This window comes from Tasmannia lanceolata, unplaced genomic scaffold (genome assembly GCF_043159265.1).
Source record: "Tasmannia lanceolata isolate RefF3 unplaced genomic scaffold, GAP_Taslan_0.1 ptg000002l, whole genome shotgun sequence".
Taxonomy (NCBI): Eukaryota; Viridiplantae; Streptophyta; class Magnoliopsida; order Canellales; family Winteraceae; genus Tasmannia; species Tasmannia lanceolata.
This window is the reverse complement of record NW_027518679.1, coordinates 26,271,966-26,297,500: the sequence shown is the minus strand read 5'-3', so window position 1 is coordinate 26,297,500 and position 25,535 is coordinate 26,271,966. Positions and strand designations below refer to the sequence as shown.

The window sequence follows — 25,535 nt, the reverse complement described above, 5'->3', positions numbered from 1 at the left end:
AATTCCAACACTGGATTCTCTTTTCCTCCATTTAGAGAGCATTAAAAGCTTTGAACTTAAACAAAAAAAGAAAAGAAAAAAAAAGGTGCTGAAAAAGAAATGGAAGAATAACTGACTTTAAATTCTGTTGAAGAACAAACAATGGAAAAAAAAATCAGAGAAAATTAAATTAAAGGAGTCTCTCTCTCTCTCTCTCTCTCTATGTTGGAAGAACTACACGTTTACAGTTTCTCCAAAGCTACAGAAATTTTATTTGGGTTTAGTGAAGTTACTATAATACCCTTTATTTGTTTGTGAAGATATTAAGATAAGGCATTATCCACCGTTGATTATCATGCCCATAGATCTCATGATCCTAGAGTCTTCAAGGATGGATTTCTATAAATTATGTGTATTTGAGGATTTTTTGTGTTTTAATAACTTAATTTAGGATGAATCTAATTGGATGGATAGGATTGTTTCTATGGAAGGGCCCACCATTATGGGGGCCTTCTCAGTTTACAACACGTTTTTTTATTTTTTAATCTATGGACCTCTTTGGATAAAATCGGAGCCATAAAATAAGAGATAGATATATAAAAGTATTATAAGCACCGACCTTTGCATAGATTTTATAATTTTATTAGCGGGTGAGAGGTCGGTCAGTCCGTCGCCTTCTCCTTTAACTTAGACATCAATATTAGCTCAAGCTCAGATAGAATTTCTGAGGTAGAATTTTAAAATAGGGTGGCTGCTTAAGTTGTGATATTGATTCCATAGGACCTAAGAAAGATAAGGTGTACCTAAGAAATCATCTTCATAAGATCATGGTAACCGTTGATTTGTGGAGGTTTAAAATGGACGTCTGTGCCTCTACAGATCGAACAGTTAGGAGGATCCTATGGAGATGGTTTCTTAGGAACAATCTATCTATGGCTTGGATGAGTCAAACAATATGGGAGATGCCCTATATAAAATCTCTACCTCAGATAGAATTTCTGAGCTTGAGCTCAGATACCTCGCCCCTATTAATTAACCCATTAAGAGTAGTTTGCTTTATCTATAGTATAGAAGAAAAATATATGCCCGTAAGATTATAGACAAATTTAATCATATGCATATAAATTATATTATCACATGTTCTTAAATAGGAATATTTTATTCATTTATTAAAAAAAAAACAATATAGCTGCCACTAAAACAAGAGGGAGAAGTTGAATAGTCGGCGATGAATCTTGTTTCAAGCAAAATGACGAAAGCACCCCTATTAGTCGAAGGAATGTCGGCAAGATCATAATTAGCAAAATGTAATTTGACAGTAAAACAGGATGGCAAAATTTCGAGTTTAATACAGTTTTGGTTAAAAAAACGTAGTAAAAAAATGGAAACAAAAAAAATGCCTTTAAAATTTTGTACTTTACAAAATATAGCGGGGGTAAAGTTGGAAAGTTGGCCAAAAAGCTGTGTTTAATTTTTATTTTTATTTTTGGGAGGGGAAATGATATCAGTACCACCATATTTTGATTTTTCCACTAAAGCATTGTGTCATTTAGTATTTAGAGAGCTGTCAAAAGGTTATTACAATTCCCAAAAGGCTCTCACAAGTCAATTAAAAAAGGAAAGACAAGATGTGACCGTGCAACTATTAAAACATGGTTGTGTTGATATCATTTCCTTTTTCTTTTTTTTCTTTTTTTTTTACTGTAAACGAATTTTTACGACAAACCATTAAAACACGTTTTTTTGCGGTTTTTTTTTATTTAAAAAAAAACACTGTTTTTTTATTTTTTGGTAACTATGGGCAAGATAAAGGTGGTCCACAGGATGCTGCAAACCGATCCAGAATCTAATGAATATTTTTGATCGATTTGCCAGTGTCCTGCGGACTACTTAAGAGAGGTTAATTTGGTCATTTTCATTTTTTTGTCATTATTTTCATAATGGGCTCTATTTTGGAAGTGTTTTCCTTAAAAGAATATTTTTTATTTTGAAAATATATTTATTAATCTAAGGTTTAACACGTGGCACAAGAAGGATTGTTGTTAGAAAGATTCCTGACATGGGTGAGTCTTACTACTCGGTTTAAAAATGTATTTTTAACGGCTCACATTTCACTTTGGGAGATGATATTTTCACACCCCCCCCCCCCTCACCATTAAGTGCAGACCTCCCTATAACCTGATTTGACGTGAAAAGTGAGCAACTTTATGTCAAATCACGTTATCACGGGGTGTGCAAGTACTGCAGGTGGGGTGAAAATATCACCCTTTACTTTCGCCAAAACTAAATGTTAGTGGATGAGAGAGGATGAATATAGAGCATGTTAGTGTTGGAGATAGGGTTGGCAAAAGGGGCGGGATGTTGCATTCCCCGCCCCTGTCGGAAAGACCATTCCTCGTCCCTCCCTGTCCCCGCTTCGGGAGGGAATCCCCATCCCCGCCCCCGTGTGGAATACCTAATCCCCATCCCCGCCTCACACAAAAATCCTCACCTCAAAAAAACTTTTTAACAGCCCAAAAAAAGAAAAAAGACAAGCCGTGTTTGTACACTTATCAAAATATGGTAGTGCTAATATTACTAGCATAAAAAATATATTTACTGTTAACTTAAAAAATACTAAAACAATACTAAAATAAGAGGATATTGATAATGGCTTGCATATTAAAACGGGGCGGGGCGGGGCGGATCCCTGTTTGAACGGGTGAAATTGCCAGCCCTAGTTGGAGAAGGGGAAAAGGCTGAGCAAAAAAGAAAATAAAAAACCTTTCTCTTCCACTCTAAAAATAGAAATGATTGAAATCTCCTTCCATATATGTTTCAAAGTAGAAAATCAAACCTGCTTTATTCTGAAAGTCACAACCAAATGATACAAAGACATGACATGATCGAAAATGGTAGGGACCAAAAGAAGTTCAAATGATAGGACCCTATTTCTAAGTGGTATATGGTAGATCGGTAGTTGGAGCAAACAACTAAATTCAACCAAAGATTTAAATAAAGGGGAAACCCTACCTATACCCACCAATGTTCTATGGACAACAACTACAAGTCTGCAACAGCACTGAAAAGCTAGAGAAAAAGCTTCATCCTGATCATTTTTTTAAATTTCATTCTAATGGTTTTAAGAAATGTAAAGTGGGTTTTCTATAATCTATGATGGGAATTTATATACTAAACAAACATGTTGCTTTTCATTGTATTTCGTTCTTTTCCAAGAATTTTCTTTTGGAAAACCTTTTCTAACCCCTCCCTCGCATCTTTCCTTTTTCACTCTTAGTATAAAATAGTGGGCTCACCATATGCTGAAGACCCACCATCTTATACCTCAAGTTTTGACAGATTAGGACCCACCATCTCTACCAAACCAATGCACAGGGTGGGGCTACTATTTTACCCCTAATGTTATTGATTGGTGAGGCCCACCATCTCTACCCTAATCTATCGATTAGGGTGGGGCCCACCATTAGAATATCAGTGGTTTATTATAGGAGTTTATTTCCTGTTCCCACCATCTAGGTGGATACTAGCCTTGTGATTGGCAAGTCTTCATTTGAATGGAGCATCTAAAAAGAAAGAAAAGGGGAAATACCTTTAGGCCATGTTTGGATGGCGGAAATTTTCTAGAAAAGTTTGGAAAGAAAAAATATTTCTAAAATTCCTACTTGAACCAACTCTATTCAATTTCTTTTAGAGTGACATTGATACAGCTCTAAATTAACCATAACCATATCATGAGCAATGATATATACAAGGGAGCCTTTGCATAAAGAGCCAAAAAAGGGCTCTAGATTGGATCCAAGTCATTTTTTCGTTACAATTTAAAATTGGTTAAAAAAGTAAAATGTTACATTTGATGATGTGGATCCAATCCTGAGCCCTTTTTTGGCTCTTTATACAAGGGCTCCCTTGTATCTAAGGGTGTCAATTTTGGTTCGGGCTCGGAGGCTCGCTCGGCTCGGCTCGTTAGCTCACCAGGCTCGTTAAGCTTAACGAGCCGAGCCTAATTTAGGCCAGGCTCGGCTCGGCTCGTTAAGGCTCGTTAAGAATTTAATATATTTAAATATATATATTATATATTAATTTATACATTAAAAGGGTTGTCCAGGGAGTGAAAGCGGGGGGCAAAATATGTCACTTCATTTTTGGAATCCCATTTGTTACTAGGACCACCCCCCATAGTGTAAAAAAAGTTGTCAAATTACACTAGTAGGGCTGTCCAGGGAAGATGAGGGAGTGTGAACATAATATAACCCGAGCTCGGTAAGGCTCGCGAGCCGCTCGCCGAGCCTGACCGAGCCGAGCCGAGCCTGGCCAACCTCGGCTCAGCTCGGCTCGTTTACACCCCTACTTGTATCTATCATTGCTCCTTTAAATTCTGAAAAGAAAAAAAATCCTCCAAAATTTTTTTCCATTATAAATGTTTCTCTTGGAATCCAAGCAGGGGCTAGTGTGGTTTTTTTTTATATGGGAAAGTAGTGTGGTTTTTGGAAACCCTCAATCAACCCACTGCCATATGTACGGTGATCAGGTCCATCAATACTGTCGGCCTTCACAAATCCCGTGTATTTCCTTTGGCTCGACTCTCATCCGACAATTCTACAACTTCGATTGAGCAAAGATGAAAAAGATTCCCTCTCATACCTCAAAGGTGGCCAAAGAGGTCTCGATTCAGAGTCACATACCTTATACCTTGAAAGGACACCTTCAATAGTCACGTTTTGGCTATAAAAAGTAGGGGACTGATGAATCGACTCCCTAATATCTTAAATCGACTCCCCATGTGTCTTTCTCTTTCCACTTTCTCTCTCTAACCCAGAGGAGAGAGAAAGACACATGGGGAGTCGATTTATCACTGGCCAAAGTATTGTTTCCTTTATCTTCAAACACAAAAAAATGTAGTACATGTTTTTTCTTTGTTCTTTATCTGGGCAAGTAGGAGTGGTACGCTGTGTGTTCAACTCTCTCCGATTGTATAGATCATAGAGAAATAGACAGTGCATCGGGCTGGTGTATTCTAGGGGTGGTTTTATCCAGATCGGTTGCACTAAAGTCCGCATAATTCCAAATTTACTTTAAAGATTGGTGTCTAGATTTTGTATTCTAATTCGTTTTTATTTTTTTCACCAAAAACAAAGTGCCCAAATTTCTTCAGATTTTTTCTAGTATCACCAACATATGCCACATATGCTGTGGATTTTGTCTATCAATACGAGATCGTCTTGTTGGTCAATCTAAAAAATAAAAAGTGAAATGGGTGTTGTTAGTAAAATTTGAACCAATTAGATGGACATAATTGTTTGATTAGCACTATTTCTGTGTTATAATTGATCCGCATATTGGCCCACCAGATCAATCATCTCAATAATTACGTCATATGCGCTAATCAACAATCAACCATTGGGATTTCCTTCTTAGGCTCTTAGGCCCCATTTGGATTGCAAGAAAAACATTTCTGGCTGAATTTGTTTTTACACAATTTAGAAGGAAATGATATGATTATGGTTAATAGAGATAGATATCATCGTAAATTGAAGGTCTATCTACATAACAATTGAATAACTTTCGTTCAAAGTTATCTTTTTGAGTGTAAAAAGAAAAAGTAGATTTTTTTACAAATAATTTTCCTTTCCAAACTTTTCCAGTAAATTCCTGCTATCCAGGCATGGCCTTAAAAGACCTAGCTAAGAACACATTTTCTTCTTTCATTATTGTTCTAATTAATTTTTTTGAGCCGAAAAATATCGTTGAATTTAGTCTATGGGACGGTTAGGCTTTTCATTTTTCATTTTATATATCTAACTACTCTTTTTATGATATTTTTTGCCATGTGTAGAATATTGACATATATTTTAAACCACGATAGATTATAGAAAATAACAAGATATAGATTTCGTCATTATTTTTATTTGTTATATAATAAGGTTTCTAATTATAATAAGAACTTTAAATCTATAAGATATTAAAGAGCGTGAGCACGCGCTATGCATGAAATTATATAAAGTATATAATATATGCATAGATATTTTACATTTTTTAGTAGATGAGATTTTACCTTTATAAAGGTTTTAAATAACTTAGAGGCCATCACATGATAACCCATGTTTTCATATTATGAAGGGAAAAATACAGATACACCCCTTCAACTATGGCCAAAATCCACTTCTAATCCCGTGGTATCGAAGGTACCAAAGACACCCCCTCAACATTATGACATTTGTAAGTAGACGTCCTGACTTTTCATCCTATAGTTCAAAATTCATCAAAGACACCCCCTGATAATTTCTTCGTTCCCGTCCACCATGACACGTAACAAGCATTATTGAAAGATGAGAGGGTGTCTTTGGTAGCTTATGTTCCCAATGACATAGGCATGCGCAACTATAATTTTGAAAAAGAAAATACTTTTATGAGGAATGCTAAAGTGACGGGTGCCTTTGCAAAAACCAGCTACAAGGCTGCACCCATGGGACAATCATTGCAAATTGCATATATAATGGCATAGAAAAACAAAAAAATAATTGAATACTACTAGAAATGATATATTTGCCCACTTTTCTTCCCCGAGCCACCCTCATCAGGTGTATTTATTTATGATTACTTAGTTTTACCTACAACGAGGTGGCCTGGGGAAGAATAGGGGTGAATATATCATTACTAATAAGCACTTTGGTGAGATGGTCTAGTAGGTGTGCACTTGTAGAATATGATGAGATGACCTACATGGTTTTGGTCCCATTTAAAATGGACATGCCACGCATAAGATAAAAAATTATAATAAAAAAATTGATTGTGCAGTCATGCTCTGATAGGAACAGGCATGCTAACCTCTCTCGGGGCAAGAAATTGGAAACCCAATTCAAGGGATTCGATGGCCGAAACGTTTTTATCCCCTGCGGATTTCAAGCGATTGAGAAGAAGAGGGGAACATCATTTCTTCTTTGGGCTCCTCTGCATTTACATAGAAAGACTTTTCACAGTACAGATGGATGCCAAATGTGGTGATGTTGACACACGCAAAATGTGACGATATGTCGATACTTACAGAATGTGAACGACTCGCGATTGGTCAAATGTCGATGTGCGCAGAACTCAGAAGACGCCCGTTGATGCACGCAGGATGCAAATGACTCTTAGGGTCGACAGACCGTTCAATTCATACTATAACGATTGAACGACACAAACAAAACGCCAGTGCGAGGAATAGTTGAATTAAAGAGAAAGACTCACCTAGGAAAATGAATTCATTGCTTTCTTAATCATGATAAAAAAAAGCTACATCTATCAAAAGTAAAAAGTACAGTGCTGAAAAGATAAAGATAAAATGCTAAAACATATTTGAATTTGATTTTGAGACCTCTATCTTAGAGACAAACGTCTCATTATATAGCCTTATCTGGGTGACCGTTCCTTATTACCCCAGGTTCTCTTGGAGGGTACTTTTTGGTAACTGCCCATGTTGGGCTTCCTTATTCTCACGTCCTCTATTCTTCCACCTTCTCAAAATTAGCACGACTTCATTGAAATCAGTCCATCAAATTAGCACCACTTCATTGAAATCAGTCCATCGAGGCAGTATCTATCTTGGTGACTCGATCACGCTTGACCAATTGGCCTCATGACATCATTGACCCAGTCCAAATGAATCTCCACCTGACAACCCAGTCTTTATGACCGATATTTAGTGTAAACATTAATATAGAAGTTTTTGGCGAACTAGGCTAGATGGATCAAGGGTCTAGATTATCCAATCACGACATTTAGGTAGGCTATGATAGATCAAGATCAACGGATCTAATTACCTTATTGAGTCAGAATTAGGCACTATGAAAAGGTAAATCGAGGGCTATGTAGGGCAAGGTAAAAGGTAATTAGAATTTAGGAATGTGGTTGGTGGGCCCACTGAAATATGCAACGTGAAGGAAAAGTAAAAACTAGTGGAAGAATGTGTCGTCATTGACTCATTGGTGGGTCAGAATCACATGGAGGTCGGCAGATGTGAAAAAGACGTCCACGTGTCGACCGACAGGCCACCTTAATGACGGTATCTTTAATTGATGAGATATTAAGATAAGGGGGGTGATTCCCCCCCCCCCTTCGAGAAATAATGCGCCCCTCTTTTAACGTGAATTTTGGGCAGACTTTAACGTTTTTTTATCTCAAATCACGTTAACACTAACACAGGGCGCATTATCCTATAGTGGGGCGAAAACATATCGCTCGGAAGGTAAAACACTGACATTTTACACGATGTTAGGAATAGGACAAGGGCGCTGATATTCCCCCCCCTCCCTTAGGCTATTTCCCCCCGCTTGACGGCCGCTAACGCTAACCGTTAGGCTATAACGGCTAACTCAAAACGGAGGTTAAATTCCCCTTTTTTTTCCTTTTTGTTTTTGATGACGTAGTGTGTCTCCACCTCCCTTGAATCATGTTAGTGTGTTTCCCAGCTAGCTCTCTCTCTCTCTCTCTCTCTCTCTCTCTCTCTCTCTCTCTCTCTCTCTCTCCACAACAAGAAAAGTTGATGGCCCCCCAAAATTCTCCTCCTTGTGCCCAAATCCAATCTCTCTATCTCCACAACAGGAACAGTTGGTGGGCCCCCAAAATTCTCCTCCTTGGTGTCCAAATCCAACCCACTATGACAGAGTACCGTCCAGACCATAGGATGATCCAAGCGGTCCATTTGATAGGCCACATCGTAAATATGTTGTGTCCCAAAAAACCATTTCCATAAGATGATTCTAGCCCTCAGATATAAAGAAAAATTGCTTATTATGGAAACCTCTTTAGATTGGAGGGTTGTGATCATCCTATGCTATTTGGCTTTTGGGGCACAACTCATTTACGTTATGGCCCATCAAATGGACGGCTCGGATCATCCTATAGTCTGGACGGTACACTTCATTTTCAAAAATATGGGTGGGGCCTAAATTGAGCCTTAATGTTACTGTATGAACCACACCATAGGATGATCCAAACCATGGATGGCTTGGATTATCCTATGTTGTGGACGGTATGCTTCAATTTGAAAAATATTGTGAGGGCTATGATTGGGCCTTAATGTTACTGTACGACCAACTCCATAGGATGATCCAAACCATTCATTTTATGGCCACAATGTAAATAGGTTGTGCCCCAAAAATCATTTCCATAGGATTATCACAACCCTACAATCTATAGAGGTTGCATAAGATGTAGTTTCTATTTAGATCAGAGGGCTAGGATCAGCCTATGGAAATGATATTTTGGAACGCAACCTATTTACGTTTATGGCCCATCAAATGGACGGTTAGGATTATCCTATGGTGTGTTGTTCAAAGATGGCCCCACCATTCCACAAACAGTTTCCGTTGGGCCCACCAACTATTGTGTGTGTGTGTGGAGAGAGAGATGTTGACTTTTTATGTGAAAAAAAATTGTTTTGTAATTTAAACTTACAATGGGGTGTTTTTAGTCATTTGTGTTTGTCCTTAGTTGGGACTTGCTTTATGCTTTTGGGCTTCTCATTCAAAATATTTGAGCTTCCCTCCAAAAGGACTAAAGTCATGAAAAAACTTTAGTCCTAGATGGGAAGTGTGAGAGGGTGAGAGTGGCCATATATATACTTTTACTCTTTTAACCTTGTGAATGAGCAAGAGGTTATGGGGATCCTACGTGCACGGATCGCCCACTTGGGTCTGGCGGGCTTTTGGTCTTACCACACACGCATGCGGCCCGGCCAGGCCCGACGCGGATCGCCCACTTGGGCGTAAGGCTTTTTCCTTTCTATTATTTATTTTTTTCTTTTCAAGAGTTTATTTAATTTGTTTTAACTCTTTCTGTTTTTTTCTTCTCACGCACTAAAAGAGTGCGACGTTTCACCCTAACGTGTCGATTGACTTTCTTTAAAATCGATTTTTAGAGAAAACAGAAAGATATCATTGACGGATTCTTCCTCTGCTCTTTTTCTTCTCTGGTTTTCTCTCTGGTTCTGCTCAAGGCTTTTGGCAAATATAAGCGAGTTCTTAGGCATCCGGGCTGCGTGAGTGCACACCCCTGGAGCGAGAGTTGTTGTATCCTGGAGGCATACGCCGAGACGCCCATCTGCACCGTTGATTCGTCATAGTGGGGGCGAGATTTGCCTTAAGGACAACGAAGATTCTTCGTGCCTCAACTTGATAAGTGATCTAACGATTTTTCTTTTCGTTTACAGTTTATTATTGCAGAAAATAGTACTGTTGATTTCTGTCTTCAAATTGTGAGGTTAATTCGTTATAAGGTATTCTTGAATCCTAAATTACAGATATGCACATCAATTTTTCTAACAAGAGAGAGACCGGTCAAATTGGAAACGTGACATATACGTTAAAGCCTAACGTTGCCAAGGGGGGAGATATCATCGCCCATAGGATAATCCTATGATTTATGCTGCAAGTCCTATTTACTCATCAACTAAACGGTTTAGATCATCATCCTATAAAGCGGGGCCTACTTTTAGAAAAATACTAGTTAAAACTCTTCTCTACAAAACCATCTACATGTGGAAGTAGGCCATGTGGGCTCCACTACAAAACCACAAGGTGCAAATATCATTTTCTTTGGTAAAAATCTTTGGAAGATCTTCGAAATCTAGAAGATATTTGTGACTACTATATGGACAACCCATATGGTGAGCTTCATTTTCCCTTTCAATGATTGCATCGTCCAAGTGAGAAACATGTGCCTACATGTTAATATCACATGTTGTATTGTGCCACATTTTGTCAGTTGATTCGAGGACTTTAGAGAGAGAGAGAGAGAGAGAGAGAGATCTACTGCTCTATTGGTGTTAGAGAGTGAGAGATCTCTCACACTCTAACAAGTATAACTTGGCTCTATTTCGTAGGAGTAGTAACGAAACTACCTATCATCTAATCCTAGATGATCCAACGGTGAGATATCTCACACTCTAACAAATAGAACTTGGCTACATTTCATAGGAGTTGTTCCTTCATCTCTCCGTCAGAAGCTCAAATTCATAGAGGAGAAGCGAATAATTACATCTGAGAGGTCATTGTACCTTCTTATAAGAAAAAGATAGCAAAACTTCGTTTTAAACAGTGTTTTGTAGGCACGCCGTTATGATACTCCGGTTACCAAATTTTGGCCTAAATGTTGAAATTTTGGTTCGAAATTTTGAGAAAATGCAATTTTTTTTCAAAAAAAAAGAAATGTTACAGAATTTCGGCTGAAATTTCGAAATGAATTAAATAAGCCTTTTAAATTATTACCAAATTTCGACCGAAATTTCAAAATTTCAGGGGTCCGAAACTGGTACCAAAACCGAAATTTTAAACCATGGTGCTGCTATCATTTCCTTTTTTTTTTTACCATACACAATACTAAACTCGAATTTTTCCGTTCTCTTAGTTTGCAGTTTCACTTTCGAGAATAAAACCATCAGTGGTACTGTGGTAGTAATCAATAGATAACCTCAACTAGTCGATTGTGCCACAATAAATAATATGACTAGGCTTTGTTTCTTTCGATGTAAAATGGGCACAAAACAAATTTTTCTTTCTTTTTAAGTGGAAAACTGGACGTAAAATTTATTTTACACCAATTTTCCGTAGAAAGAAATGGAGCTTTAAGAAATATCATACAAAGCCCCCTTGTTTTTGTCTCAATATGAGATGCACTGATTACCCTTATAATTAACCTTTATTGATCACCCTGGTCAATGGTTAACTCCAATGGTTAACTCCAGTAATTTCACTCTTACTCTCATTCATCAATCTAAACCGTCGATCGCTCATATAAGATCTGACATACAGGTCTATTGTGAGAAACATGGAGAGAGAGAGAGAGAGATATGATACATTATTTTTCTCTGTGTCGTGTAAATAAAGGATGAGAGAAAACATAGTTTCTTTTTAAGAAGAGGAGGGTGGTTTTGAGACATCGAAAAAATCTCCATTCTCAAAGAATCTCCAACTTGTCTCACCCTCTCCGAAAAACTAGGTCTTTTGCTCTTTTGTGAAGGGCTAAGATTAATCTCACTTAAAACATGTTTTTTTTTAAATCTCAGTCTTAGCAAAAAAAAGTGGAAAGCTCATTTCTAGGATACACAATTAGTCGCGACAGAGGTGAAACCTCTTTAAATCAACTACAACATAATAGAGAAAGGAGAAATGTTTGAGAGGTCAGTCAAGCATAAAAAGCGTTGTCTTATTAAATCAAGCTTCGAATGCCCAGCAATGACAACCAAGATAACATGGTAGCAAAAAAATGGTTAAGGCAATCAAGAGATGAAAATGGGAATCGTTGTAGCAATCGAACCCAAATGCGCCAGATTTTCATTGTTGATCGTCAATGGAGATCCACGAATCGGAGGCTCTTTGAAAGTTCCTTCACATACGTAGGCTTGGGTGTTGACCTTGGCCGCCAAATTGCTCACTTTGGTATAGGATTTTGAATTCAAAGCATCAAAGGCTAGTCTAATATCATCAAGGGATTGAGCATACATATCGAAACACGCGCTAAGCTTTTGCTTCAACACGGGGTCCATCTCTTTGCCAACCATGTCGGAGATGATTGCCATAGTGTCTGTAGCATTTCGTTTCATTAGATCGAGAGAGATCATCGAAAGGACAACAAGATCTGCGGTGGGGGCACGAGGATCAGAATCCAAAGACTGGACACAAAAATCATAGTATTGTGTAGGCTTGCACACCTTGTCTACTAATGGTGGGGTGGCGTCTTTCACACTCACCCTAGCAATAGAAGGATGGAACATGAGAAAGATCGAGAGAAATAAAAAACAACTAAAAGACCCCATTTCTTCTTCTTCTTCTTAGAGGGAGAAAAACTTTTTTGAGACTAACTTAATAACATGCTCCAAGCTCTCAAACTAATATCTTTCTAAAATAAGATTTTGTTGCTATTTGGGAAGGTTCATTAGTCATTACTTCATTACTTCATTTCAGATTTTTCTCTGGGAGAATAGTAAATTTTACCAAAAGTGGCGCAAATACAATTAATACACACTCAAGATAATGGAAAGTATTTGGTGGAGGATGATTCTTAGGGATCTTCTTACAGGATATTGTTTCAAATGAATACTATACTAAAAATGCCAACTCCCCTTTGCCTAAAAATCCACATGAGCAAGGAAATATATTTGGTGAAGATTTTTTCAACATTCTTTTGGAAAATTACCTACAATATCTTGAGTACAGTTTCTCAACAAGAAAACCCCTCAGAATTTTGCTATTTTTTAACGTTTTATGTGATGTTAAGATGGAAACATTTGCATGATTTTTGGGGCAAATATAGGAGATCTAAAGCAAAGTTGATCAAGAGAATGGTTCAGATTAATCGAATAAGTTGATCAAGAAAACGATTCAGCTCAACGGAATGACTATGAAGTCACTACAGAGTAATGGGTCGCATCTTTAACCGATCGCATCCATCCATTTGGTATGCTCTGCTGTTTTTGACAGTGAATGTGATGTTAAGGTTCGACGATTTACATTATTTTGAGGGGATTGGAGATCAAAAGCAAGGCCGATCAAGTGAACGGTTCGGATCTCTTTGTTGTTGCAATCCAATCGAATTAAAGAAAAATTCACATGAGAAGATGAATCTAATGCTTCCTCTCTGTTCCTGAGTTAGTTCCTTCAAATTCCCATCTCATATACATACATTTAAGCACTAAGTAAGATATACTATTGTGCTTGAAAGAACAATGGTTTATATTGACCTTGCTGCTGGAGCTAATGAAGTCATTTGTGGCTTCATTTTGTGGAAGGAACTCTATTAGACATAAAATCCCTGCTTATGGTTTCTGTTATATCCATATTTTTTAGGAGACTTTTGCATATTTTGGAGTTAACTACAGATCAAAAAGAAATTCTATGTAATTACAATGCCAAGAGCCTTCTTGCTGTCCCAGCCCACTAATATCTAGCTTCAGGATGTTTTCTGTTTGCCAAAAGGCCTAAAATGCTCTAAGATAAACCTAGGACATGTATATCTTCTTGTCAATTCATGGACATGTTTTTGTCAAACTGATTGCAAACTAATCCGCTTTGACGGCCCTTTTCTTCAAAATCAATGAAAGGCCTTTACCCACCTTGTTAAGTGTTAGTGATTTTGGATTTTCAAAATCATGTATTTTGCATGTTTTAGTGTTTTGGAAAATATTTTATCAAAAGCGTTTAGGAAAAAGAAAATATTTTCTTGGAAAGATTTGCTTTTACAAAAGGATGTAGAAGTGTAGTTGAAAAGATAGTCCCTTACCGGATGAGAGAAAAAAAAGAGAATGGCTTATAAAACACTACACTTTTCTATTACTTGTTTGATTGCACATTGGGTTCAACCCATGGTTGGACCCGCGGGACGGTGCAACGCACCGTTCGCTCACGCGCGCGCGGCGTGGGCAATGGGCTATAGGGCGCATAGTGGTGCTTTATTGGCGCTTTTTTAGGCGCACTTTGCACTTCGCGAGGAGCGATTGGAGCCTTTAATTTTTCCAGATTTCATCTGCACCGTTGGATCAAGATGAAGGTGAACCGGTCGGATGGATGGGTCAAATGGTTCGTAGGCCCATCAAGCCGAATGGTACGGTTGGGTTGGGCTTCGGTTCGGGCCTAATGGTCGGCCCAACGGGCCCATAACTCCAACGGTCAAAGAGTGTGATCAAATGGGTTGTGTCCCTTCCCCCAACGGTCAAGTGCCAAGGGGTTGCGATCCACACCATAGATGGTTGATCTAACGATGACTGGGTTGGAGAGAGGTTTTACTCAAACCAACAGTCACCTCTAGGATCGATCAGGACCGTTCAATATCAATGGGTGTGATCTAACGGTCAGATTTCAAACATTCTGGAAAGGTGCCCTGTAGAGGTATTTTTCACACTGAAAAGACACCAGGTGGTCTACAAAATGTGCAGAATTCGGCATTTCATATAGAAAAACGAATTGGCAATTCTGACAGACTTTACACTCTCTTCTACACTCCTACAAAATCCTCAAGTATTTCTACATACTTTTTTCTTTTGTTTACTGTTCTAGATACTGTTTTTCTGCAGAAACATTATCTAGAAATTTCTCTAAGGCTTGAAATTTCGGAAGCGCATTTCGGGTTTGATTCCGCTAGTGCTACGCGTCATCAAACATTAGTAGGGCTTCCCTACTAGGCTTCATTGTATCTTGGAGGCAATTCGCGGATCCCCTTTGCACACTTCTAGTGGGGGCAAATCTTGTCTTAAGGAAAGTGATATCACGCCTTGAAGCAACAAGTTTCTGTTTTCTATCAACAACAGTATCCTCAACATTTTCGAACATTAAGTACATAAAGTCGATGGCAATTCATTGAGTATCATACAATTCATGTGCACTAGTTTATAAGGGAATGCTTTACACTGTCATTCAACCAACACTAAAAACGGCTTTACACAAGATAATGGAGCCCTGGTTCTCATAAGGGCAAGATTGGAAAGGGTCCAAATCACCAATTACAATTAGAGAAAAATAAAAGGAAAAACAACATTTGATCTAGGAGGTTGGTTGGATGGAGTTGTCCTCTTCAAATGGTTGTGGAAGGTCCTCCAAGTGCACATTGCTTCAAGGAGGATGGAGGGATAGACGGAGATAAAATGCTCACTGCATTTGAATTCAAAAAGAAGATGCACTATCTTCCTCTTGGATGGCTTCACTAGCCCAAGGTAATCCATCCAACGGAATTTTCATAAAACAAGTGATAGCATATAAACACATTTTCCACTTAGTCCCATCTTATAAGTGGCTACTAGTAGATGTCCTCCCAAAACAAATTTGGGTGCCAATATCATTCTAGCACCCTTTTGAGAATAGTTAAAGGGCCATTGCATTAACCACACTTGTTTTTTTTTTGGGGTTAGGCAGGACCCCTACTAGATATATTAAAAGAGAAATTTTTACAAGATTAGGGAAAAATGGGTTGAATCCTAATCTATGGCTCAGTTGCTATCAATAGCAACCGGCCGTGATGAGGCTAACTGGACTCCTAACTTTAGGACTCCTTAAGACTTAAAATGTGACATAAGTGTCCTAAATGGGGCTTTAGTATTCTAAGGCTCTAAGGGTTGGCTCCATGCTTGGGTTGAATTCATGGAAGGGAATCATGCTTTCTACCCTTTCACCATTCGGCAAATAAATTTTGATATACTGTTGCCTGCCATTTTCTCAAGATTTCTGTGGACAAAGACCTTGGAGTCAACAATATATTTAAATTTAGATGCTAAAAAGTCCAGGGTTGATCGTAATGAAAAAACGATTATGAGTACAACTCTCTCATCTAGGATTACCTAGAATAGCAAGTTATGAAAGAAGTTAATATTTTTACGGTTTCTGTTTCAACAACTTAGGGATTACATGCATTCTAGAAAGTTATGTTATTCTGGAATTTTTCATGATTTTTAGAATTAAAATGAATTTTTAATGATTTTAACAAAATTAGGCCAGATTAATGGTGTTACAAAGCAACATATAACAAACATGCTCCAAATTAACCGTAAAACATGCTAATAGTAATAGAAAATCACAGTAAAAATTTCACATATTATTTCTAGAGTTTTCTAGTTTTAACAGATTTATTTATGTTCTGGGCGAATCAATTACAAATCAATAAAAAATATCAAAACATGAACAAAAATTTCAAATAATTCACAATATGATGTTTTTGGGTCAATTCACCTTCATACGAAATTTTAGCTTCTTAAAAGTTCATTTGATGGTATCTCCTTCATACATGTGAAAATAAGTGATTTTCATTTAAACATTTCAGTAAATATAATAAATAAACTCAAAATCTTTTGAAATTTTTTGTGTGATATTCAAATATTAAAGGGATACTGGGAATAAAATTTCGTCCAATTTTAAATTGTTTTGATACATGAACGATTTTTATTAGTCGAATTTCAGGTATTTTGAACAAATTTTAAAGTTAAAACTCAAAAAATATAACATCACCAAAAATCGTTGGATTTAAACTACTCGCTTTGTAAATCGACTCAAAGACCACTTGAAACCCTCAAGATAAACGAATTCTACTGAAAATTTTTGGATTTCTAATGTTCTTTTAATCCAATTGAAACTCAGAAAATATAACTTCGCGAAAAATCCTCGGATTTGAAATAGTTGCTTTGTAAATCGACTCAAAGGCCACTTGAAACCCTAATTGGTTGAATATCCATTTGTCCACATGTAACATGGTTCTTCTTCCACCAAAATAAGTAATAAAGCAAATTGACCTATCATAAATCATATTAGATCATGCATGACAACCTCTCATGAAATTTTCTACAAAAACCCTTGGAGAAAACAAAGAAAAGACACCCCTAAACATGCTAATGGTTCTAGATTATATGGAATAAGATACTAACCGTTAATCACTTTCCTTGTCTCTAAGGTGTGTAAATCCATGATACACGCTTTGTCACACCTTGTATATGCGCAATAAAAAATCCAAAGATCGCCTCAGAGAAGAGTTGCTTCGACTAACAAGTAAGAAGATGAAGGAGATGGATTTGTATTACTTGAATTTTGAGAAATATTGTAAATTCCTCCCCAAAGAAGAAGTGGGAGAATTTTCTTGGAGAGAGCAAGGGTTGGACAAATTTCCAAGAAGGAGAAAAGGAGGTGTTGAGTTGATTTTTATAGAAAAAGTTAGGGTTGAGTGAGAATTGGAAGTTTCCAATGTGAGCTCTCTCTCTCTTTTTAGCTTGTTTCCTAATTGTTCCATTGACTTTCTTTGTCAATTGTTTCCAATTTGAATTTGTTTCTTAATAGTGTTTCTTGCAAGCTAAGCCATACTAATTATCGCAAGGGAGATCTTTTAAGATCTTTCTAGAAGCTCACACACATAGGAAACAACCTATTATGAAATATTCCCGTTCAAAAAGGACTGTCCAATGTTGAAGCTCATTTTTAACCAATTTAGAGGAAAAATCAGGAAAATTCATAAACTATAAAGTTGTAGATCTTTTCGAGATCTTGCCAACAAGCACAAGTGCAATATTTTTGGACATGTAAAATATTATGGTCGTTTTAGTAACCTGACTATATTAGCACTTTCTAGAATGAAAGAATCTTTTCATGAGTTCTTTTTAAGATTTTTATTTTTGTACACAAATTCCAACCATATGGGGGACGCCCAATAAGTGGGGACCACATGTTGGCCAACCACGCCGAACTACACATTTGGTTCCCACATGGGCCATTTCAATTATGGGCTTTTAAATGAGTTTTAGACTTTTTCCAACCAAAACCCAATACAAATCAGTGAAATTCAAATTCTTATAAATCGGCCCAGCCCATATGGCATCCATGGTGGATCCCCAACTGTCGATTGCTCATATAAGATCTAACATACAAGTCTTTTGTGAGAAACATGGAGAGAGAGAGAGAGAGAGAGAGAGAGATATGACACATTCTTATTTTTCTTTGTGTCGTGTAAATAAAAGATGAGAGAAACAAATAGTTTTTTTTTTAAGTAGATGAGGGTGGTTTTGACTTTTGAGACATCGCGCGAAAAAATCACCATTCTCAAAGAATCTCCAACTTGTCTCACCCTCTCCTAAAAACTAGGTCTTTTGCTCTTTTGTGAAGGGCTAAGATTAATCTCACTTAAAAACTAGGTCTTTTGCTCTTTTGCTCTTTTTTAAATCTCAGCTCTTAACAAAAAAGTGGAAAGCTGATTTCTAGGATACACATTTAGTAGCGACAGGGGTGAAACCTCTTTAAATCAACAACAACATAATAGAGAAAGGAGAAACGTTTGAGAGGTCAGTCAAGCATAAAAAGCATACAAACAAAAGGCTGTCTTATTAAATCAAGCTTCGAATGCCCAGCAATGACGACCAAGATAACATGGTAGCAAAAAAATGGTTGAGGCAATCAAGAGATAAAAATGGGAATCGTTGTAGCAATCGAACCCAGATGCGCCAGATTTTCATTGTTGATCGTCAATGGAGATCCACGAATCGGAGGCTCTTTGAAAGTTCCTTCACATACGTAGGCTTGGGTGTTGACCTTGGCCGCCAAATTGCTCACTTTGGTATAGGATTTTGAATTCAAAGCATCAAAGGCTAGTCTAATATCATCAAGGGATTGAGCATACATATCGAAACACACGCTAAGCTTTTGCTTCAACACGGGGTCCATCGCTTTGCCAACCATGTCGGAGATGATTGCCAAAGTGTCCGTAGCATTTCGTTTCATTAGATCGAGAGAGATCATTGAAAGGACAACAAGATCTGCGGTGGGGGCACGAGGATCAGAATCCAAAGACCGGACACAAAAATCATAGTATTGTGTAGGCTTGCACACCTTGTCTACTAATGTTGGGGTGGGGTCTTTCAAACTCACCCTAGCAATAGAAGGCTGTAACATGAGAAAGATAGAGAGAAATAAAAAATAACTAAAAGATCCCATTTCTTCTTCTTCTTCTTCTTATTGAAGAATTTTAGAGAATTTCTAGTATTCATGAATGAATTACAATAGATCTCAAGGTGTGCTTATATAGAGCACATACAAGATAAACATAGAAAGCAATAAACTTAACCAAGGCAAGAGATAATTCTATAAATCCTACCTACTAAGATTAGCCTAATTGCAAATTTAAGCTACCTTCCTAATCTAGCCAGGTTACCCCATTCAAGCCACTTGCCTAATCTAGCACCATGGTGATCCAATGGTGTGAATTCAACATAATCTGATTTTGAGATCTCACATATTCTAACATGCCCCCTCAAACTCTAACATCCCCCCCTCAAATATATATGGATTGAAAATCGATAAGCGTTTGATTCCAATAAAATTCCCAAAGAAGAAATGTAAATTTTTTTGACGCACACCGTTACGATTGATGTCTGCTTGTTGTTGTTATTGCTGAAGATGAATTGCCGCCTGTTGTTGAAGAATGTATCACACGAAAGATGAGCTGTACAGAGCGTCAAAAAATTGAATTGGACTCTAGCCGGAATGGGCGAGTCTTTTGGCCGGTTTTGAATACCGAACATTCTGGAAATGGGTCACCATGAACCAAGGCCTCGATGGGCAAAAAGGATGCCTCGATGGGCGAGAATAGGCCTTGATGAGCCAAACACATGGGTCGGCAAGTACCGATCCTCATGGAATTTGACTCTCTCAGGCACGAATCTCAAAGAATGGAGGCCCCTCAACTGATTTGAGTAATCGATTTCAGGCACGCACCTTGAAGAAGTACCTCAACTGAAATAGGACAAAGAAAAAGAGACGGAGAAGGAAAAAATGACAACAAGCTACTCAGATGACAAATATCGGGACAATGCGTGAAAAACAATGCATATATCAAATATGGGGTCTTGAAAGAGCATGAGTGAATTAAAAATACTAGGGGAAATATAGAAATTGAAATCAAGGGGTGCATGAATCAAAAGACTGGATTTTGAAATACCAAAAGAAGGTGTGCAATTATGGAGATGGAGAATGGCAGATCAAGGAAAACAAAATGAACGAAAAAGTAGGAGACTGCAACGTAAGAGTAGGGAAAGAAAACCTAAGGAAGAAGAGGTAGGATTGGCACAACTGGTAGAAGTGTTGATGATGGGTGCAATGTCCGGCGGACGGCCGTCCGCTAGATCGACCGTCCGCCGGAGGACGCACTCGCGAATGTTGTGATTAGCAGGTCGCTCGGATCGACTGCTCTGATACCATGAAGAAATTTTAGAGAATTTCTATTATTCTTGAATGAATTACAATAGATCTCAAGGTGTGCTTATATAGAGCACATACTAGATAAACATAGAAAGAAATAAATATAACCAAGGCAAGAGATAATTCTAGAAATCCTACCTACTAAGATTAGCCTAATTGCAAATTTAAGCTAGCTTCCTAATCTAACCAGGTTACCCCATTCTACCCACTTGCCTAATCTAGCACCATGGTGATCAAACGGTGTGAATTCAACATAATCTGATTGTGAGATCTCACATATTCTAACATGCCCACTCAAACTCTAACAGAGGGAGAGAGGTTTTTTTTGAGACTAACTTAATAACATGCTCAAAGGCTCAAACTAATATCTTGCTAAAATAAGATTTTGTTGCTATTTGGGAAGGTTCATTAGTCGTTACTTCATTTTATCATTTCAGATTTTTCGCTTTCGCTGGGAGAATAGTAAATTTTACCAAAAGTGGCGCAAATACAATTAATACACACTCAAGATAATGGAAAGTATTTGGTGGAGGATGATTCTTAGGGATCTTCTTACAGGATATTGTTTCAAATGAATACTATACTAAAAATGCCAACTCCCCCTTGCCTAAAAATCCACATGAGCAAGGAAAAATATTTGGTGATGATTTTTTCAAAATTCTTTTAGAAAATTACCTACAATATCTTGAGTACAGTTTCTAAACAAGAAAACCCCTTAGAGTTTTGCTATTTTTTAACGTTTTATGTGTTGTTAAGATGGAAACATTTGCATGATTTTTGGGGCATATATAGGAGATCTAAGTTTCACATGGTATATATCAGAGCTTTTGGAGTAACTGGTAGTTTCACATGGTATCAAAGCAAATGCCTGGGTTCAAACCTCCTTCATAGCAAAAAACCACATGCAATGGTCAACCCAAAAAGTGGGGACACATGTGCCACGTGTAGGCCAACCCAAAGAAAGAGGGGCCACACGTGAGGGTGTGTTATAAAGTATAAAAGATTAAATGATGCCTTCTCCAACAGGCAACAACTTAAGCTTTTGGAGTAATTGGTTGTTTCATATGATGCCATGTTAACTTACCAACTTCTCCAAAAGCATTAGCTTCTGGAGTAATTGGTAGTTTTCACAAAATGTGAATCTTAACTTAAAAATTACGTACAAGATATATCAGTCTCAACCCAAAATAATTAAAAAGGAAAAAAGAAAAAAAATGTGGATCTTAACTAACAAATTTCAAGATATATCAGACTTATCAGTATCAGTCCAAATAATTAAAAAAAAAGAGGAAAAAATCCCACAATAATTAAAATGAAAAGAGAGAAAACGCGGATCGTAAGTAATGAATTTTAAAATATATCAGATTTATCAGTATCGGTCCAAAATAATTTTTTTTTTAAAAAAGAAGAGAAATAACTGAATTTCTTAACTAATAACTTGCAAGATATATGAGTATCAGCCACAGTGGCGAGATGATCTAGAAATCGAGCATTTAAAACCTTGGCCCCACTTGCAACAGCAATAGCCCACTGATCTTTAAAACAGACTTAGGATCAAATTTAGCATCCCCTTATGCATTATTGGTGTAGCCTTAAATGTACAGACTTCATGAAGGAAAACAACAAAAAAGGACTCTACCAAGCTCAATGATTTGAGATAGAATGAGGAAATCGTTGAAAATTCATGATGACAAACTAGAGCTATCCATACAACTGTTACTTGCAAAAATATTACCGTCAAGTTGATACATGATGGTGCATATTTTTTCAATAAAACTGACTCCAAAGATCGATGATCTCGTCTTAATGAATGAAAATGACTGGCATATGTACCCAGTTATGAGAACAATTGAGTTGATGGACCATCACAAGGTGACCTCGTGAGCCTAATCGGATTCAGAATGGACGTCTCATTCGAAAGATTGATTGACGCATGCAAAAATCAGTGTCTTTTTCATATATAGAAATAATCGATGAGCTGTGGTATCAAGGGCAATAAGCCAGACTTTGTGATGGTCAACAATATTCATGGACCTGGTCGCTATACAAATTAATGGCAGTGGGTCTATGCTTTCATTGAGGATATGGTTCTTTCAATGTACAATGGGGGTAAAAGAAAGTTAGTGAGCGTGTCTATGGTCATTCACTATTTATTGAGGAGTAAAAAAAGACAATATTCATGGATCTGATCCCCATAGGCAAGGTAGTGGGTCTATGTGTGGTCATTTTATTTTACATCAAAAGAAATGAATCTTAAAGAAAAGAATGCTAGTTGTAAAAGGTGTTTCCTTTCTCAGTATATAGGGGAAAAGGTACAAGTGACGACTACTTGATCAATGACCCAAACACTCCCTTGCCAGTTATTCTAAGAATGAAAACTGACCACCTTTCCCCTCCTTAACCTTAATTTTTGTGGCACATAATCTTTACCCTCGGGGTGTTGTGTGATTGAACTCATGTTTTCTAGCTCGAAGTACTTTTTTCTTTCGCTTCCCGATTCAATATTACAGCAATTTCATAGCATTTTTTCTTCAACTATAGTATTATCTTCCATGTATTAGTAAATGGGATTTGCTAGCGTCCATCGCAGAAGGCATTTGCGACGGACGCTACTACGCTAGCAAATGTTGGCTGCTCTAACATGCAACAGACCATCCGCGAAATGCCTTTGCGATGGACGCTAGCAAATCCCTTGGTAAATTCTAGGCTTTCTATTGGATCTTTTTTTGTCTGTTTCCGTTTCGTTGGGTGCTTTTGAATCATTTTTTTACTGTTGTTTTTCTTTATTAGATGTGATTTATATACATCTATGGATTGCAATTCATCATTTTTTGACTCAAATGAAGAACTGGGGCCTAATCATCTTTTACATTACTAAAACAGAGGAAACAATTCCATCAATATGACTAACAATGGGTCCAGACTTCAAAATATCTAAATTTTTTTGAGAAGTTGAACTCTGAAAAGAGAGACAATGGGTTTCATACCCAAACAAAATAGAGTTTACACTCTCTGGAACAAAGACATAATCCATCATTTAATGGGTCAACACAGAATCAAAGACCCAGGAGTCTCATAGGATACTACGATAGTTGGTTCTTATTTCAAATATTATTTTAAGTTAAATCTTATTTGCAAGTAGGACATTGAGGCCATTTTGGAAGCCATTAACTAGGATCATATGCAGATAATTTTTTTAAGGGTATCTAGAAAGGCTCTTAATCTCTGTGAGAAGGGTGGGTGTTAAATTTGAACTATCTAAACAGAGCATATACCCTCTAACATGAGTGCTTTGCTGCCCATTTTTATCACAACTTTCCCCACCTGTCATCTCCCCTGGTGCATGTGTCTTCTTTCGGTGCGACAATCTCTCTACTTCAAAAGGCCACCTGTGACTTAGTTAGGACAGTTGCACAGGAAGAAACCCTAGCATTGAAGGGGGGCTAATAATTCCCTTACAAAACCCATTGAAGTAAAAATTGATCATTCAGCCAAGTTTTTGCGTTAGTATCAATTGATTGCAAGAAAGCAGAAACCAAGTTCATCCTCCTTGGAATGCCAATAATTTCTCCAATAAATCTCCACTAATCCAGCAAAAAAAGAAAGAGCAGAACAAATAATAAGTATCTCGTAAATTTGGAGTAAAATTTAATCAAATGCTTTAAGAATTGATACACTCCTTGACCCCACAGTTCAGACTTTCCTTGGAAAGCCTCTTTCATAGCTAGCAGGAAAGCAGGGGCAAGAACTCCTTATGTCCACATTGTATCCAAATGGGCAGCATAAGTCTGTAGAATAGCACATCCATCCTCACCATAGCCATCTATATACTATACAAACAAAAGAAATATGAGCCAATTGTTTGATGAGTAATACAGATGTTGAGTTCATGGTATGAAACGACAAAGCAATTGACATATTTCTTTGAGATAAATCAGCACAAATTGACATATTTTCATTTGTTCAGAATTTAATTGTCATTTGCAGTAGTTGGACGTAACTTGAGATTCATGCAACAATTTTAGGGTTTATGCACTTCCTATCAGACACCCTTTTAAATTTACTTCTCTATACAAATGTTGTGCAAGAAAAAAAAACATGGGAAATGATCAAAATGCCCTCTTCTTCCCCAAATGAAAATTAGGGTTTTCATACTTGAAAACTGAAAAATTAGGGTTTGATTCAAATCCTCGTTTATTTATCAACACAAACCTTCAATGTAGGGTTTTATTTGTCTTCATTCACATCATTATCATGCTTTGAACAGAAACCCTAATATTTTAGGGCTTTTTTGTCTTTATCAGTGTTTTTTCTTAAAATGTGTGGTTTGATGTACCCATGGGGTAGGGTTTCATTGTCTGTGGTGGGGTACTGAGATGGGTAGACGATGGTGGTGGCCGGAGATAGAGACGACGACACATTCAACTCTAACCCTGACTTTTAAAATGTGACAAGTACACTCCTTGAAGTTACAATGGATTTTTTTAACGTGACAGAGTAGACGGTGAGGCGGAAATGACCAAAATGCCCTCTTCTTCCCCAAATGAAAATTAGGGTTTTCATACTTGAAAACTGAAAAATTAGGGTTTGATTCAAATCCTCGTTTATTTATCAACACAAACCTTCAATGTAGGGTTTTATTTGTCTTCATTCACATCATTATCATGCTTTGAACAGAAACCCTAATATTTTAGGGCTTTTTTGTCTTTATCAGTGTTTTTTCTTAAAATGTGTGGTTTGATGTACCCATGGGGTAGGGTTTCATTGTCTGTGGTGGGGTACTGAGATGGGTAGACGATGGTGGTGGCCGGAGATAGAGACAACGACGGAGGTGGTAGCAGTGGACGGAGGTGGTGGCAGTGG

General features: G+C 37.4%; 3 protein-coding genes across 6 annotated transcripts in view; all 3 read right to left on the bottom strand.

Moving 5' to 3' along the window:
• The window catches only part of LOC143847793 (putative protein phosphatase 2C 73), an 8,285-nt gene extending 8,056 nt beyond the window's left edge, over positions 1-229 (bottom strand). For all 4 annotated transcript variants that reach the window (XM_077356701.1, XM_077356664.1, XM_077356597.1 and 1 more), the window contains exon 1: positions 1-229. This exon is cut by the window's left edge and continues 4 nt beyond it. Coding sequence is in view for 1 of the 4 variants with exons in the window: in XM_077356744.1 (XP_077212859.1) it covers positions 1-42 (42 nt within the window). In the remaining 3 variants the exon portion in view is untranslated.
• Positions 230-12,235: 12,006 nt separating this feature from the next.
• On the bottom strand, positions 12,236-12,730 carry LOC143890010 (cell wall / vacuolar inhibitor of fructosidase 2-like). Its single transcript, XM_077394493.1, has one exon. It carries the CDS (start codon positions 12,728-12,730, stop codon positions 12,236-12,238), a length of 495 nt encoding a protein of 164 aa, XP_077250608.1.
• A 6,142-nt stretch (positions 12,731-18,872) lies between these two features.
• On the bottom strand, positions 18,873-20,085 carry LOC143890005 (cell wall / vacuolar inhibitor of fructosidase 2-like). The gene is made up of 2 exons (XM_077394481.1): positions 19,990-20,085; positions 18,873-19,358 (listed from the first exon to the last, which is right to left on the bottom strand). The coding sequence occupies exons 1-2, from the start codon at positions 20,083-20,085 to the stop codon at positions 18,873-18,875; spliced, it is 582 nt and encodes a 193-aa protein (XP_077250596.1).
• Positions 20,086-25,535: the final 5,450 nt, after the last annotated feature.